This window comes from Rattus norvegicus, chromosome 8, assembly GCF_036323735.1.
Source record: "Rattus norvegicus strain BN/NHsdMcwi chromosome 8, GRCr8, whole genome shotgun sequence".
NCBI classification, from domain to species: domain Eukaryota; kingdom Metazoa; phylum Chordata; class Mammalia; order Rodentia; family Muridae; genus Rattus; species Rattus norvegicus.
The window spans coordinates 13,223,822-13,242,206 of NC_086026.1; the positions used below are offsets into that span (position 1 = coordinate 13,223,822).

The 18,385-nt window shown below is 44.4% G+C and overlaps 1 protein-coding gene across 2 annotated transcripts in view; it reads left to right on the forward strand.

Moving 5' to 3' along the window:
• The window catches only part of Tmem123 (transmembrane protein 123), a 30,163-nt gene extending 16,915 nt beyond the window's left edge, over positions 1–13,248 (forward strand). The window contains exons 3-5 of one of the 2 annotated variants that reach the window (XM_063265682.1): positions 9,806–10,063; positions 10,270–10,417; positions 11,086–13,248. In XM_063265682.1, coding sequence (XP_063121752.1) covers positions 9,806–10,063; positions 10,270–10,417; positions 11,086–11,110 — 431 coding nt within the window. In that variant the 3' untranslated portion in view covers positions 11,111–13,248. Of the gene's footprint in view, positions 1–9,805; positions 10,064–10,263; positions 10,418–11,085 lie in introns of both variants that reach the window. The other variant, NM_001014205.2, reaches the window with a different exon arrangement.
• The last annotated feature ends 5,137 nt before the right edge of the window (positions 13,249–18,385 follow it).

Genomic DNA, 18,385 nt, shown 5'->3' on the forward strand with positions numbered 1-18,385 from the left:
ATCCTGTAACATATGGGGGCCATTTCTCTTCAAACCACCACAGAGGGTCAGGGTTCCAGCCCAGGTGTTCTTTCCTTAACTTTGTCCCCAGGCATCTTGTTTTTAAAATAGCTTATTGTGTATGCTTTGGAAGTCTGCAGTTAGCTGAAAAGCCTGGGGCAAGGAGAGACCTGGGCTCAGCCAATGCTTGCAGACCTGAAAGCTTTGCGGGACTGTGACCCTTGAAAGTTCGGACACTTGAAGTTGGTCATAGAGTGTTGTTCGGACACTTGAAGTTGGTCATAGAGTGTTGTTTCAGTTCCTTTCAGTTGCTATGATGCAGCTAAGGAAGAGAGGATTTATTCTGGCTTGAAGTTTAGAGGGGTGCAGAGCCTCAGAAGCACGAAACTGGCCCAGCAGTCAGGGAACACGCCAGTCCTATTTCATCTGCACACAGAAAGTAGAGGGGACAAGAAATGGGACAGACAGGGCCTGGCCTAGTGGCACACTTCCTTAATCAAGTCTCTCTTGTCTCAGGTGCTCCCAACTGGGGACCAAGTGTTCCAGAACAAAGACCTGTGGGGGACATTTCTCATTCAGGTCACTACAAATGTAGGTGGGGGACCTTCTGTGCCTCCCGATGCATGAGAGGGAGAGTAAAAATGAGTAGGTTCTGACCACAGGGAGAGCCTAAAGTTCATGGAGGCAGAGGTCCGATTGGCTGGAAGGTGCAGACAGTGCTTGGGATTAATAAATCCCTTTGGCTCTTGTAGCTCTTAGACAGTTCCTGTTTGTTTCTGGCTTTGCCCCCTTGCCTCCCCCATGTGGTGAGGGTGGAAGCCAGGTCTCACACTGCTGAGCAAGACCTCCACCGTGGAGTGGCACTGTACTGTGTAGTTAGGAGGAGGGAAGTTACTGTACAGTCTTAAGGTTTGTGACTCCGTTTCCTTCCAGTACTGCTTCTTGGGGCCACGAGGATTACAGTTAGTTCAGACAAAATGCTTGGAGCAGCAGCTGACACCTGTGGGCGCTCTGTACCTGTTAGCATCCTTGTTAGGATCGAGTCCAGCACGTGGGAGTGGAGAAGCCAAGGTTGGAGTTAGGACACCATGGTCACTTAGACTCTTAAAGCTGTATAAACCGCCAGCTGCCTCACTGATGTTTGCCAGCTTCCTTTGTTGACAGTACTCAACAGATTCATTTTTTACTTCATGTATCCCAAATGACATAGGCAATATATGTCAGATCCCGAGAGGCACAGAGACTTAATTGGACATAGATAAAAGCTCTAGAATGGGGTTGTGGATTTAGCTCAGTGGTAGAGCGCTTGCCTAGCAAGCGCAAGGCCCTGGGTTCGGTCCCCAGCTCCAAAAAAAAGAACCAAAAAAAAAAAAAAAAAAAAAAAAAAGCTCTAGAATGCCTCCGCTGAGGTGGACGGTAGGAAGAACAAAAGCTGTAATGACAGGCAGGTATAAACGTGGCAGTAAAGATACAGGTTATCATCAGGTAGAGGAGGAGGAGATACTGGGAGAAGCATCTGGCACTGGGGCCATTCGAGGATGAGGTGAAGACCTAGAGCAGTGAGACTAGACTAACCCGAACAAAGACTCCTAGAAATAGGGACAGGAGCCCTGAGCCATCCATCTTCCCTAACTAGCCAAGGCCTCAAGTGGAGGAATTGGAACATTAGCCCAGCCACAAAACCTCTGCTTTACAGTTTGTCCTGCCTGCAAAGCTCGCTTAGATGTGGGATTTTGAAGTCAGTAGTAGTTAGATTCTAAGGACCATGGGAAATAGATTTAAAAAAAAAAAAAAAAAAACCTGATTATGTAACAAACTTATGTAACAGTATAGCAGTATAGCTCTTAGAATAAAAAGTTTGGCCCAGGCTGGCCTCGAACTGGTGATCCTCCTGCCTCTGCCTCTTTCAGCAAATCCTACCAGCATGTGCTACCACAACCAGCATATAAAGAGTGGAGCAGAGACTGAAGGAAAGGCCATCCAGAGACTGCCCCATCTGGGGATTCATCCCATTTCCATCCCGTATGACCAAACCCAGTCACTATTGCTGATGCCCAGAAGTGCATGCTGACAGGAGCCAGATAGTCGTGTCTCCTGAGAGGCTCTGCTAGAGCCCTACTGTTACAGATAACGATGCTTGCAGCTAACCATTGTACTGAGCATGGGAACTCCAAAGGAGGAGTTAGAGAAAGAACTGAAGGAGCTGAAGAGGTTTGCAACACCATAGGAAGAACAACAATATCAACCAAACAGGCCTCCCCACCACCACCACCAAGAGCCCCCAGGGACTAAACCATCAGCCAAAAAGTACATGTGGGGGAACCCATGGCTCCGACTGCATATGTAGCAGAGGATGGCATTGTTCAGCATCAATAGGAGAAGAAGCCCTTGGTCCTGTGAAGGCTCATTTCCCCAGTGTAGGGGAATGCTAGGGCAGTGAGGTGGGAGTGGGTGAGTGGAAAGGGGAGCATACACACACAATCAGGGGAAGAGGATATGGGAGGGGGGACCGGGAAAGGGAATAACATTTGAAATGTTAAATACATAAAGTATCCAATTAGAACAAAGTTTAAAGACGTTAAACCAGTTGAGTTTAGTGCAGAGAACAGTAATGGAGTAGTTGCATAAAATGTAAGCCATGGAGAGTAGTCATCATCAAGCGAAGTAGTGTGATGAAGCCCTCAGTTCAGTTCAGTGGCTTCTGCGTTGGAAGCAGTTGAGTGTATGCTTGCACTTGGGCTTTATTGGCAGCACTGTCTTAGGGTTGATAAAACACCATGAACAAAGTAACTTGCGAAGGAAAGGATTTATGTGGCTTTTACTTCCACACTGCAGTTCGTCGTTGGAAATCAGGACAGGAACTCAAATAGGACAGGACCTGGAGGCAGGAGCTAATGCAGGGGCATGTAGGGGGGCTTACTGGCTTGCTCAGCCTGCTTTCTTATAGAAACCATAACTGCCAGCCTAGGGATGGCACCACCCACAATGGGCTGGGCCCTCCCCCATCAATAACTAATTAAGAAAATGCCCTACAAGCTTACCTGTAGCCTGATCTTCTGGGAGCATTTTCTCAGTTGAGGTTCCCTCCTCTCAGATGACATTTTAGCTTGTGTCAAGCTGACTTTAAACTAACACAGAGACTGATGAGAACACAGATGTTTCTGTTACTGGAACCTTTTTGTGTGCGTCAATATTGGTAGGTGGTAAGGGCCAGCTAGCAGGTTCATCGCCACCAGAAAACAACAGAAATCAAAGTTGGGAGACACTGACTTTAAACCCAAGCTTGTCCACTTCAGATACTTGTGACTAAGTATGCCCACATATTTGTCGATGCTGCCCATGATGTCTTGAACATGGTCGATGGGAAGTCAGCGTCTGGGTGAGCACTTCACATGGGCTTTGGCTGCTGAACTGGAGCAGACGCTGCAGCTGCAGCATGGGGCCCAGGCTTGGAGGAACCACGAGAGTTGGCTGCCGACCCTCCACGGCTGTGACAGGAATCCCACAGTGAAAACATGGCCTTGACGTGGTATCTGGCTCACAGAAGCTGCTGCTGTCTAAAATGCAGTATTCCTAGAAAACATTAAGCATGTGAGTTTCAGTGTTGTAGGGTCTCATTTTTCCTTTGTCTTTCAAGGAAAATATTGGGCATTAGGTATTAAATTTTCTAGTGTCAGAGCCAGCCAGGTGGCTTATACCTATAACCCAGCCTTCACAAGGCTGAGGCAGGAGGATTGCCAATAGTCTGAGACTACTCTTCACATGGGTCTGTATGGGCTACAGAGTGAGGATCTTCTCTTTAAAACAAAATTACTAGCACCAAACCTGGACATGGAGACCTTATCGGTAATCTCAGTACTTAGGAGACTGAAGTAAGAGGATTCTGAGTTCCAGGTCAGTCTGAGCTACATAGCAAGTTCCAAGCCAGCCTTAGCTATGTAACATGACCCCCTCTCAAAAACCAAAACAAAGAATGTGGCTTCCACAGTGAACTGAAGCCACCTGCTGCTCTGGTTCAGTGCAGTTGCCTCCCCGGGCTTCTTTGCTGACCTTGGAGCAGACACTGTTTTGCACTCTCTTTGTTGTGGCGCTTTAAGCTTGTGGGTGACCACATTCTTTTTTGGCAGCTGCAGGGTTGCACATGCCTATTCTTCTGTGTTAGGCCCTAAATCTTCTGTAACCGAATGACAGGACCATCTGCATAGCCTATGAAATTGCTAGTGCAGCTTTAATAGTGTTATCTCAGGCATAGTTAGCCCTGCAGAGACAATGCAAAGGCAGACTGGGGTGTGATGGAGTCTCTGTCAGTGCCCTGCGCGCTCTCTGATGGAGACTAGCTGGTGTGTTTCTTATATGCAGATTCAAAGGACATTAACATGTTTGGTACATACATTTTTAAGTAATTCTCAGCATCTTTGTAACCTAAAGTCTATTCACAGTTTTCCATCCAGGAGCATGATAGAGGTTAGCCCTGGGCAGTGGTATAACTCTGCACCCTTTCCAGCCGAGGCTTCCTGACCTCATGATGCCACTGCCCCTTATAACATAGTCAGCTGGCGACTCAGAGAAGGGGCTTTTCAATCAAATTGCCTAACTTTACATCCTGGCTTCTTTCTACATTTGTGACTGGACAAGTTACCCTCCGTATCTCCTCATCTTGTCTGTAAGTGGGGCTAGCAGCGTCTACCTCAGAAACCTATGAAAATTACATTTCTAAATTATATAGAAGAGTCTTAGGCACAAAGTAGCAGTATTCGCTAGGGAACACTGGCAGCTCAAACAGGGCGTGGGCTCAGCTTTCCCATTCATTCCTGGTCACAGTTCAGTTATGTTAGTGCCACGTGCCTCTACAGAAAAAGGGACAGAAAGCGCTGGCAGTGTGGCTGGTAGTGAGACACCTTCCCTTTGGGCCAGTGGAGCCCTGGGGCAAGCAAGCAAGCACCTTCAGGCAGCCCCAAGTACCCACTGCACAGGGCCCAGAGCAGCCTGGCCAGGCGGGTCCCATTTGTGCCAGTTTAGATGAAAGACTCTTTACCCAATGTCTGGTAGTATGTTTTCTAATTTTCTACAGGAAGAAATTGAATTCAGCTTGTAAAAATGGAAAGTAAAAATGGCCTAAAACATTAGAATACCAACACCTGAAAAGGGAAGAAATAATCTCCTTTCTGCTTGATCTAGAAAAGCTGTGGACAGCATGGGAGAACATTTTTTTGGGGTGTGTGTGTGGGGGTGCGTGCGCGTGCATTTCATCGTGCTGGCCCTAAGAAAAATTCAATTCTAAGGTAGTAATGATAAAAATACAACTAAGAACTATAAAAACTAAAACCCATGTATTTGAAAAGGAGACAGACAATTTGGAAGGAGAAAAGGGCTGCCCTCACCTCTAGCCTGGCTTGTAGCTACTCTGTTCCCTGTCTATCAACACCACCAAGAACCCCTCACAGTAAGGCCGCCGGCATCAGTGGGCGTCAAAGCATCGTGTTTGTGTGGAGGTAACCCTTGAGCACACATTTAGAAAGAAGCAACCGAAGCCTGATCTGCTGTGTAACTGGTGAGTTAACGGAGTAGGATGGGTCTGTGGTGGTGGCACACACTTCCTGTCCCGGCGGGGGCGGGGGCGGGGCAGAAGCAGGCACATCTTTGAGTTCCAGGCCAAGCTTGGTCTACATAGTGAGTTCCAGGACAGCCAAAGCTATACAAAGATACCTTTGTCTTAAAATTTTTAAGGAGTAGGGGGAGTTGCTGAGAGGTTGGAGGGTCTTGAGCAGGGACATCAGGCAACACTGGTGATCTCGAGTCTCCTCACAGCCTTGGGCCTTCTGGAGCTAGCTAGACTTGTGGGTGTAGTATGTGGCTGTGGAGTGGAATGAGCAGGCTCTAAGGACCTAGCTAGCAGTCTTCTGGGAAGCCTTACTGCCCCGAGCAGACAGGCCCTCTACCCTGCACTTTCTGTCCTGCTGTTCGAGGACAGCCTCCCTGCAGAACTCTCAACAGAGAGGACAGCAAGCCATCTTGTCCTGGGGTCTTTAGATGATTGAAAGAAGATTCAGAAAGTATTTAATGCTTAGGAAATAGACGCTCCCCTCAGGGTGCAGACGTGGTTCTTTAAAGACCCAGTTTTCACAATGCTCCACTTCTCATACAGATTTTTCTAGATTTTTTTTTTAATCTAGATTTTCAGTTCTTTGTTCTGTCAAGTAATTTGAATTTAGCCATTTTAAAATGTACCTGTGGACTTGCAGTAAGAAAAGGCCTTTTTGGTTTTAAGCAGTAAATATCTCTTGCCAGCACTTGCTTGACAGGGTAAGGTTTAGGCTGTCACTCTGAAAAGTGGTTCTCACTTTCTTTCTCTTTCTTAATTCCAGGAACTCACCACTTAAATTTTATTTAAGTATTCAAGCTACAAATTGTTCTTAGAATCGGTCTCCTGAACTAACACTCAGACCTCAGAACATCCTAGCTGTGTTGGAAATAGCTCCATGTTTTTATCAACTGTAGTGGATGGAAAACTACTACTGCAGATTAAAGAATTGAGTTTTTAAAAACCAAATGAGAATTTGAGTGGGCATTTGATTCCCCTTCAGTCTTTTGGGACTTGGTTACAGCACTAAGGGAGATTATTCCTTCACAGTAGCCTTCCTGCCTTGAGGTAGCTGAAGCCATTGAAGATCCAGGTCGGCTGGGGAGACAGCTTCACAGAGCATCACTGCTGTTACACAACAGTGGCTGTCTGTTTCCTAAGCTGACACTTGTCATAGGCTGCAACTGAATTGGCTGCTAACAGCCACCATAGGAAGTAGGAGACAGGACAGCGCCCCTTGCTTTACAGAGGGACCTTTCCAGTGCAGCTGTCACAGGGGTGAGCTAACAGTACCTCAGCTCATAACCACCACCACCCTACCCCACCCCCATGGTACAGCCCTTTACAGGGACTGGATCTCAGGGACTTTAAGTGGCTTCTAAGCTCTGCTTCCTGTGGTGTAACTAACTGGGCTAGAGGAGTGAAGTCTGGTCAGACTGCTGGAGGCCCAGACATGAGCACATGCATGTATATTTGGCCTTTTTGCATTGCATCTGCTGTAGGTATATGGGGCTGTTTTGGAAAAGAAGAAACTTTGCTACAAGTGAAGGAAGCATCATAAATTTTGCTAATACATAGATTTAAAACAAAAAACCATACCTGAGCCAGCCTCCCTTGGGACTTGACTTCAGTCCTTGGCCCTGTCCCAGGGCAGACAGTTATCTGTCTCTTCAGAGAGTTTCCTTTGGGCCTTCATGTCTCCATGAGAAGTAACATCCTCTTTCTTTCTCTCCGTGGGCCAAGGCTGGAAGAGGACACTCTTCCCTCTTCAGCCTTTTCAACCTCAGCTCAAACCACTGGTTCTCATTCTGTGGGTTGTGACCCCTTTGGGGTCGAATAACCCTTTCATAGGGATTGTATATCAGATATCCTGCATATCAGATATTTACAATTCATAACAGTAGCAAAATTAACGGATACAAAGTAGTAATGGAAATAATGTTATGATTGGAGGTCACCATAGCCTAAGGAACTGTATTAAAGGGCTGCAGCATTAGGAAGGCTGAGACCTTAGAAACTAGAGGAGAATGAGGAGCTCGGATGGATGGATGACAGCTGGCGGTGGCCGGCCTGTTCTAGTATTATCTGTGCAGGTGACAACCTTGTTAACTGGTACCTTTAGGGACTCATCGGTCTCTGAACTGTGAAAAGAGTGGGGAACATCATGGCTGTTGTTCATATATTATTACATATATTTATTGTTTATATTTTATTCCATTTATTTATTGGGAATCTATGAGTCTGAATGAGTGTGTGACGTAGCCCATGGTGGAGGTTGGGGACAACCTGTGAGAGTCCTTTCCTTTTACCGTGAGGGTCCCAGGGAGCACACTCAGCTCCTCAAGTTTGACAGCTGGTACCTTTGCCCCAAGGCCATCTCCTGACCCATTCATCACCCACTGGTTTTGTTGTTTAAAGCAGGATCTTGAGTTTTGGCTCTGGCTAGACCCAAATGTGTGATCCCCTGCTTCAGCCTCCTGAGAGCTGCCTTTCCAGTTGTGTGCCACGTTGCGCACATTAGGAGATATTCACAGAAGGAAGCACCCGGTGTTGGATCCAGAATGAGGGTTAAGTGACCAGGTATGAACGCTTACCTTAAAAGACAGCGTCCTTACATTCAGTTTTCCCTTTGGAGCACTTTACCCATGTACAGGCATTTCAGCTAGCTGTTTTTCTTGCATGTTTGATTTTCCAGGGAGGGAGCTAATATTGTCCTGTCCTGTTTTCCCAATGTCACTTTGTGGGTCTGAAGGCTGCATTATTGTGCAGTTGAGGAAAGCAGTGTTGTCGTGTTCTGCAGAGGCCACTCTGGTAGGCAGCAGGACATAGACTGCTCCTCACTGTGTGCTCTTCACAGAAGGAGTCATACAGCGTGTTAGCGTGTGCTTAGATGCGTGTTACTGTGTGCTTAGATGTGGTAGTATCCAAGGTTGAACAATAAAAGGCTAGTTCAAATACGGCGCCTACCAGGATAATGATAAATGTTCTCTTGATCTTAAAAGGGTGGGGAGCTAATCCCAAGTGGGAGGACTGAGTAGCGAGGCTAGGTTGAATGCAGACAGATGCATCCACAATGTAAACACTAAGACGGGTGGAGAAGCAATTCCCAGAAAAGCAGTCTGTACCCGAGCTTGAAAGACAGTTGGTGACATTTGGAGTCATCATTTGGAGAAATAAGGACCTTGGTGCTGATGGGGCAAGAAGTTCATATAACTAATTTTTTTCTACCTTACTATTTATGAGAATAAAAATGGTCAACAAGGGAAACCAATATGCTTTTCTGTTTCTGAGCGATGGAAAGCCAGCACAGTCTTAGAGTCAGAGGCACAGTCCAAGTCTCCGTCCCACACATGTGTGGTGTCAACAGCTGCAGGTCTTCAAAGTGGGTACTGTTTGGACCGTTAATGTACAAGGATTTGCTTTTGGTCACACGGAGTGTTTTATACTCCCTCGAGGGAAATGCCTGCTGAGGAAGACATGAGGAAGACACATTTCCACAGCTGGGAGTTCTATTTAAGGGTTGACCTCTCTGTCATCTTTCATGCACATACTATTTCATACCAGCAGATATGCCCAGGCATGAGCTGGGGCACTGTCACTGTAAAGTGCGTCTGCCAGACCGGCTTCGAGACGTGAGGATCACACCACAGAATGAGCACCTAGAGCCGTGGCAGCCGCCCAGAGCCACCACAGGAAGTTGTCACCGCAGGACGGTTCTGCCTGCTCCTGTCCTACAGTGGCGTGGACTCTGTAACCACTGGCTGTCCTCAAAGTCCCTCAGAGGACGTGGCCGAGAAGCTTAAACTCTTCTCATACTCAGTCTATTCCTCTAGACATGAAATAATTTGCTGCAGGTTATGGTGGCCCGTGTTCTCAGCACTCAGGCAGGCTACGGTGGGATTGCCACAAGTCTGAGGCCTGCCTGGGCTACATGGCAAGGCCATGACTCAAAACAGCAACAACAACAAACTGAACTAAAGCAAGGTGCAGTGTCGTAGTCAGAGAGGGTTCGGTCTTACGGGGTTATCCTCTGTATGTCCTGACTAAGCCTCCTAGCTATAGGGCTTGGTGGTGGTGGTGGTTTGGGTGTAATACAGCAATATCGTCATGAGCATGGCTTTCCTCATTAGACCCGTTCTGTGTGCCACTGACACAAGTAGCCGTGTGTGAGATCTTTTATCGTAGATCCTAACAACAATTCTTATTCTTGGCATTTTTTTTCAGAGAATACCACCATGCAAGTGGTTTCCAACCAGACCAGTCAGATTAGCACTGTGAAGCCGTCTTCAGTGTTGCCAAAAAATGTCACAGCTGCCACTGTGAGGCCTGCAACTATTAAAGTATCAACCCCGGGAGTCTCTCCACATGTGACCCCCAGTGCCTCAAAGTCGACACCCAAAACAAGTGCTTCCCCAAACTCCACCCAGACGTCAGCATCCATGACAACCACAGCCCACAGTAGTTTACTGACATCTGTAACGGGTATGTATTAAAACGACTTTCTTTTTTCCTATGCTATGAATTAGCTGTTAAATGCTACATGAGAGCCAGCATTCCATTCTACCAAAATATAAGCTGTATCTGCTTAGATTTTCTCTCACCCACACTTCAGTGTACTTACCTAGAAATTCAGACTTCAGAATGTTTCAAATAAAGCACAGATACCTGTTTTATCTTCTTAGTTTCAGCAACCACTCATCCCACCAAAGGCAAAGGATCAAAGTTTGACGCCGGCAGCTTTGTTGGTGGTATAGTGTTAACACTGGGAGTTTTGTCTATTCTCTACATTGGATGCAAAATGTATTACTCAAGAAGAGGCATTCGCTATCGAAGCATGTAAGTTGGGCCATTCTACACACTTTATCATGACCAGTACCATAGTTGGGCAGTGCTCACCTCCAGGATTGTGTTGTGTGCAGACTTGTGACTGTTCACAGATGGATACATACTGGTGAGCACGTTGGTACTTTACCTGGGGTCAAACACTGCTTTACCAGAGTTTAGCAAGCTCCTTTTGTTGGCTTTTACCACTCTCATAAGAACTGACATGCCAGGTCTCATCAATGTAGTGACTTAATACATGTGCCCTAGATATGTCATCAGAACCAAAGAGTATTTTGGGCAAAACATGTTTTTATTTTTAATTTTAATGACAAAGACACAGACACAAAAGTTTCCCTGGTAACAGTACTTACCGTGAGTACAGACTTCTATAAGCCACGTGTGGTGGTCCATGACTGTACTCCTAGCTTTATAGTAGCCTAACTTCCTAATTTTAACTGTTAAGGGCTAATTTTTCCCCCACATGTGTCTGTGCCCTGTGAAAGTCAGCACAGATTTGCCTGTCGACCTGTTTGGTAGCCTCAACCACTACATTGTGCTGGCTATGCACAAAACTGAATGAGCAATGACAATTAATTTTGTTTGTGAAAATTAAAGTTGTTCTAATGTTACCTCTTTTATAAATAATTTTACAATAATTTTAAATTTTTTATATATTTCAGTGATGAACATGATGCTATCATTTAAAGTACTTCAGTAGTCAAGGAAAGAAGAGAGACTGCAGCCCTGTCAATTATTTTGGTTTATATTAGTTTAAGATATTATTTTTCTTGGAAATAGTATAAGCAAGCCATGCATAAAAGGAACAGTGTATTCCATGAATATCTGGAAATTTCTCATTACTATAGGTAGGGGTGTAGTCTGGGTAAAATGAATATTTGGAGCTAACAGGTAATTTATCCAGTGATTATATTTCCTTAACTAAGTCATAGCAAGACTTTTGGAGTATGTGCATGGTATTGGTCACTGAGGAGCAGGACCCATCTGGCATACAATGAGGAGCCTGCCTCAGCATTCCACATCTCAGTCTCTTCACTGCTCTCACAAAGAACTTGAGTGCCAGTCAGAGCTGAGTCAGGTTCCACAGTGGGCTAATCATCTTTCAGGCTGTCGAAGGAAGCATCAGCATTTTAGGGTTTAGATTACAGTTCATGTAGAAGTAGAACTTGCACTCCAAATTCAGCTCCGACGACCACCACTCGTGCTCCTGTGCACCCATGCTCCTGTGTTGACAGCCGCCGGAGCACGGGAGCTCGGACCATCATTTCTCGTCAGCTGTCCGTTGGTATTTCTTCCTTTGTACATAATTTAGGCAAGCTGCCACACTCGCCCTGCTTCTCAAAAGGTGCAGCAGCATGAAGGCTGCTGTCATGCTGCTGTGGAAACCTGTCCCACGCTGGGAACTGCTTTTCGCAGTCACTTGTCAGTTTGAGTTCTAGTGAACAGCTTTTAGGCAATGTGGGGCTGCTTCCCATATCCAGAATTTGTTAATGGAATGCAAAAATGCCAGTTTTCACAGCTCCATTCTGTGATTTCCCAGTCATTGTTTAGAAGCCTACATTGACTACATCCTGCTTGTTAAGCCAGGAATTGTGAAGCCCCAGGCCACTGAACCCACAGGGTACAAATGCTGTATTTTTTTACACTGTCAACTTATTCAGACTTGAGAAAATGACTTTTTTATAGTAAAGTGTATTTTGGTAAATTCTGGCTTCCTGATCCCCAAGCCCTGGAAAGGGCGCTGCAGCCTTGTATCTCTAGGAAACCAGACTCAGGTCACCAGAGCAGCCACATTCTCTGTGGCATTGTAAGTTCTAAAGTTTATACTCAGGTCAAACTCAGGGCCAGGTTTAACAAAGGAGGCGTTTGGTTACAAAATACTAATATAGTATTTCTATCATAGAGGGACAAAGTGAATTATAGCAATTTTTGAAAGTGTAGAAATAAGCCAAAAAATGTCCAAATGAGCACACACCTATGTTACAGTTAAAAATGTAATAAGTGTAACTTTTGTAATCTGCTTCTGGTTTTTAAAACAACACAAACTACCAAGAATTTTTTTTATAAATAAGAATCATTTCTACTTGCTGTATCAGGTCCAACTGATATGGTAAAAGGTGGACTGCTCAGATTACGATAATGCAGAGAGTAGAAACACAGAGATGCTAGGAAATGGACTGTGGAGTTAAACTAGTTTTAAGCAAGGGCTGGTGGAAATTCGACACTTCCCCCATTGGCTTGTAACCACTGCTCTGCTTCCTGTGCAAAATACAGGTCAGGGCCTTGAGGCAATGAGGACCTCAAAAGTTTAACTTGTTTTGTTTGCTGCAGTCTTGGTACTTCCGTACCCTCCAAGATTGTCGTGAATACTTATTTCTCTAGCACTTTGGAAATACAAACAACTTTCTTAAAGCAAGGTCATTATTTGCTTCTTACTTTTCCACCGAGTTGGGGTTAAAAGTAATTTACGTAATGTCTTTCTAATTTGTTACTTTCAAATACCAGGATTTCTGTTGAAGAGACTTCTTTTTAATCTGTAAAAATTGAACGTGTTTCCTAAGCCTAAATTGTCTTCCAAGTCTAGCTTAAGCAAATGCTTACTTTCCTAGCTTTTCTAGAGAATGAGTTGTTTTTTTTAAGATAAAACAGTGAGTAAATCCATAAAAGGACTAATTCAAATATGAAAGTTGGCAACATATTTTATGGTGTGGTAATTTTGTATCTTCAGGAGAAAGACTTGCCATTTTTCTATTGTAATGACCAATTTTGGTATTTCATTGTTACTAAGATCTATTTTTAGAATAAAATTTGTTCTCTATTCAAAATGTTTTAGTGTTTTGTTGAATATGTCCCGAAGTTCCTCTTTTATTTATCTAGTATATAATCCTGTTGAATACACAGTAACTAAGGGCTTTCACAATGGGCCAGATCTTGAATGGTTCCGTCTCAACAACAAGGTCCATTCCTTGGCACAGGCTTTGGAAGTTTGCCATTGGATTCTCTCATTTCTTCAATATTCTTGGGTTCAGTTTCTTTTGCAACAGATGAGCAGCCATCCATTTATACTCAAGACCACACACACACACACACACACACACACACACACACACACACACATATACAAACATACCACACACCACAAAATGTCCACTTATTTCACTCCAGGACCCAGAGAAGCCATCTCTCCTGACCCTGCATAAACTCAAAACTACCTCTACCTACATGCCCAACTCTATCTACCTGTGCTTCAGACATGGGAGACTTCCCCACAGAAAGCTCACTTGCACCATGGACCCTGGAGCCATGTGTACATACTAATTACCAGCTCAGTGTTCAGTGAGACTTAGAACTTGCTTCAGACCTTAGTTAGCTTCAAGGCCTACATACCCCACATCAGTGCTACTGCCTTAAAAGACCTCATGCCCGGGGCCTTAGGGCCACTGTTAATGTGCCTATGCTACTAATGCTAGCTCATTCAGTCACCAAGAAACTTAGACCTCACCTTCACCCTGGAGCTACTGAAGCCATTTCCATGCTAAAATGCCCTTGTTCCCAGCTCTTGACAACTTCACAAGGACCGGTACCTAAATACTTGTCAGCTCATCAGCAGGTCCTGAAAACCCTTGCTCCAATCTCTGGATCCATAGCCATGCCACAGGCACCACCCTTCAGGTGATGTCACAGTGGGCCTACAAGTTGGACCTAGTGCCTTGAAAAGCCTTAGCCATGACCTACCTCTAGGGGCGAAAGGACTCCAGCACACATCACAAGTGAAGACCTGCTCACAGAGCTCTGAGGGCCCTACAGTATTGGCCACATAACCCAAGCTGCCAGCTGCAGACACTTAGCTGCTCGCTCACTTGTACAGACCACTGTGCTTTCACCGATGCCTATGTATCTCCCAAGTGTGAGTCCTTTGCCCAACGCCATCCTATAAGAGTGTTAGTGCAACTAAGTGCACAGAAATCAACTAGAAATGTGAACCGAGGAGACAGTGACACCAAACAAACAACCACTTCGCAGTAGGTAGAGAGCTCCAAACTATTAATATACAAAAAAAATAATAATAATTCAGGATAATGTTAAGGAAGTTCGAGCATTAGAAGATAATAAGCAGTTCAACAAAATTAAGTGATGAAATGCTAATTGCAATATACAATGTGTCGGGCTCATGTGACTATGGTGAAGTGACTTGATAGCCTACAGAAAAAGGACTCTTCTTGCCTAAGGGGTTGGGGGGAGGCTCTATCATGATTGGCTGGCTATTTGCCTGCTTTCAGGCTACGGCATGGTAGAGGATCATGGAAACATACCACAGAGGCAGCTGTTTCTGTGGTACCTGCAGGGCCCTGGACCTAGGACTCCCCACGATAACAGAATCCATTTAAGATCGTGACTAGACTACTTAAAATACCTCGTACAATGGTAACAAAATGGTGCGAAATGGACAACAAATTATACAGTCATCAGAGAAAACAGAAGTGAAGAAATGAAATCCTGCGCAGTTTCTGAGCCAGCATCATAAGTGAACGTACTGACTGTTAAGGAAACATCCCCAATCTGGAGAAAATAATTTTAAGAACCCAGGTACAGAAAGATCCAAATTCACACATCACACTTGATCCAAAATGAATGACACATGACATTACAATCACATTGCCAAACAATGGCAGGTTCCGTGAATGTAACAAGAAAATGTTGTATAATTCCACTCAGAAGCTCCCATTTTGACATGATTTCAGTGGAAGCTGACATACTAGAAGAGTCGGGTCGTATGATGTAATCAAGTTCTGAGAAAAAAACAAAACCACAGCTGAACGGCAAAGCTGCCGTCCCTTCAGGCACTGAAAGACTCCCCAAGACAAAAGTGTGGGCTGTGGCTGTCAAGGTCAGAGCTCTTCAGAGTAGTTCTGTGAGTCCTTAGAAAGACCAAGCATTTAAGATGACAGATGCACTAACTTGTTAACAGGTATATGACATGATAAATTATAATAATAAAAATGGAAGGGGTATGGTTAAAGTACACAGTATTTTATGCAATCAATGAAAGCAGTTATTACCTAAAAGAAATAACCACAAATAAACAATCAGTGGGTTCATAAAAATAATAAAACATATTACCATTGCCAGTACAGAAGGTTACCCAGTCCCACAGGGAGACAACAAGAGACGAAGAAGAATTTGCAGGACCTAAATTAACACAATTTCTGCCTCTCCACACCACTTCAGCATCTGCCCTGATGCTGAAGAACAGAGGTGTTCAGATTCAGGACATTAGAATATTTGCATATGTGAATGAGGTATCTTAGGGATCCTGTCGGACACTTAGGGACAATCATTTGTACTTCTTATAAACACTAGCTGAAAGGTAGCTTCTATGAGATTTTTAATGTGCCTTCATTTTAACTGAACATGTTATGTGATGCCGGGTATAGAAATTTCCTCATGTCACTCAGGAATTTCAGATTCTGAAGTCTTTCAGGTGTTAGAAATAGGGATAATCAGCTTTATATTTAATAAATAAATATAAATGAGCTAAAATTTTAAATCAAAATCATTGGCTGGGCTGAGGAGACGCTCAATGAACCCAGTGATCAGTGTATAAGAACCAGGAGCTGAGTTTGGATTCTCAGCACCCACATAGGATCTAGGGGTGGCAGTGCACACCCATAACCCCAAGTACTGGGGAACAGAGACTGATACAGAACCCTGGGGCTTGTTGGCCAGTCTGTCTACCCAAAAAGAGTAAACTCTAGGTTCAGTGAGAGATCCTGTCTCATATAAATACATAGACAGACAGACAGATATAAAAAGACAGACAGTAGTTGAGGAAGATACATCAAAGTCAACTTTTGACCTCAGACACATGGGAAAATGAACACACACGAACACAAATTGAATGGATTTAAAAAAAATAAGACTCAACTTCATGCAGCCTGTAAAGCCCTCTTTGATTTTACAGACGGAGTTTGACAATGGTGGATGTGGGATGGTTTGCTTGATTGCTGGCTTTTCAACATCTGGAGTGAACCACAGTTAGAAATGGAGGGCTCATCTCTGAGAAGAGTTTCTGCTTGGTTTGAAGTGGGGGAATCCACTTCTAGTCTGGATCTTTGAGGTAGGAAGATACATCTGTGATCCAGAAATTGAGGAAGGAAGACATGTGCCTTAGTCTGGACTTTGAGACAGGAGATACACACCTTTGACCTGGATCTTGAGGTAGAAAGATACTCCTTCAATCCAGGCCCTATCTTCCTGCTAGAAGCCTGTGTTAGGACAAGGGAGAGAGAGGGAAGCTCTTGTTCTTTGCCTGCTTTCCCTCACCTTGCTAGCCAGCCCATTCCTTCACTGGCATTGGAGTCTACCGACTTCTTCAGGATTCCAGCATGTACTGAAGACTCCACCTTATGAGACAGAACTACTCCCAGATTCTTGGACTTTCTATTCACAGCTAGCAATTGTTGGATTAGCTGGACTGCAGCCTGTAAGTCATCCCAATGAATGAATTTAATCAGTAGGGACTGAGGGATGTTGGGAAAACCTGGGGGCCAATGTCCATTTTGATATGTTAAAGAAGCATCCTATCCACTGGTCCCATGTTTGAAACCTAACACATAGTAGACCAAAAGGCCTAAATTATAGTAACAAAACAGTCCTAAAAGTCTATAGTGGCCTCTGTGGAGGTTTAAATTAAAATGGCCCCATAGGTCCACAGGGAATGTCACTATTAGGAGGTATGGCCTTGGAGTAGGTGTGGCTTTGTTGGAGATGTCTGACTAGGGGTGGGCTTTGGGATCTCAGAAGCTCAAAACAGTCACTTCTTGCTACCTGCTCTTGCTCTTATCTCCTCCAGCACCATGTCTGCCTGCTTCCTGCCATGATGATGATAGACTAAACCTCTGAACTGTAAGCCAGCCCCAGTTAAATGTTTGCCTTTATAAGAACTGCCATGGTCATGATGTCTCTTCCCAGCAGTAAATCCCTAAAACAATACATACACCCACATGTATATATATTTTACAATATATGAATATATATTTATAAATATTTAAGAATATAATTAATATATAATGTATAATTATATAATACAAATATACATTTATATATTCTAAATTAAGATCTAAAATAACAAAATAAGAAAAAGTGTACAAGTCACATATGTGATAAGGAGTTAATATTCAAATGTGTAAGGCACTCAACAATTAAAAAAATCATAGAAATGTGCAAAATACCTGAAACAAACATTTTAAAGAATGCACACAAGTGCCCAAAATGTACATGGAAAAAAATCTGCTGTGCATAACTAACCATCAGAGAGATGCAAATTAAAACCTCAGTGAAATCCCACCACCTCCTACCAAAGGCAGGCAGGGCAATGGTTCAGAGGCCACAGGAGCACCCATTGCAACACTGTTTCTGGGAAAGTATGTCAGCACAGCTGTCTGTCATGGAGAACGTGTACCTCAGAAAACTGAAAACCAAACCCCTATGCTCCATCAACCTCACTGCAGGGGCAACACCTGAAGAAATGAAATCAGTATGTTAGGATCTGTGTTGATAATGTGACACAGCTCTAAGTGGCCGTTGGGAAGGGCTTGACCATGTGGAGAAGGGAGAACATGGGAAATCCAGGCTGCCCACTTCATCCCACGCCGCACCCAGAGCTGTTCTTCTAGCCAGGACTCTAAAGAAACAGAACCAACAGAATGAAAACACATAGAACGGGGTTTCTTAGATTGGCTCACAGGATGTGATCTGCAGAGTCCAAAAATGTTTGCTTCACAAGAGTAGTTGCTCAGTCCACAAGGCTGCAAGTCTCAGCAGTCCAGTCTGGTGCTGCAGGCCTGGAGGATTACTGGATAGCTACTGGTTTTCAGTGGGCAGTGGAATTCTGAAGAAGTCATGTCTAATATCAATGAAGGAATGCTTCCACAACAGGACAGGTGAACTTAACAGCCAGAG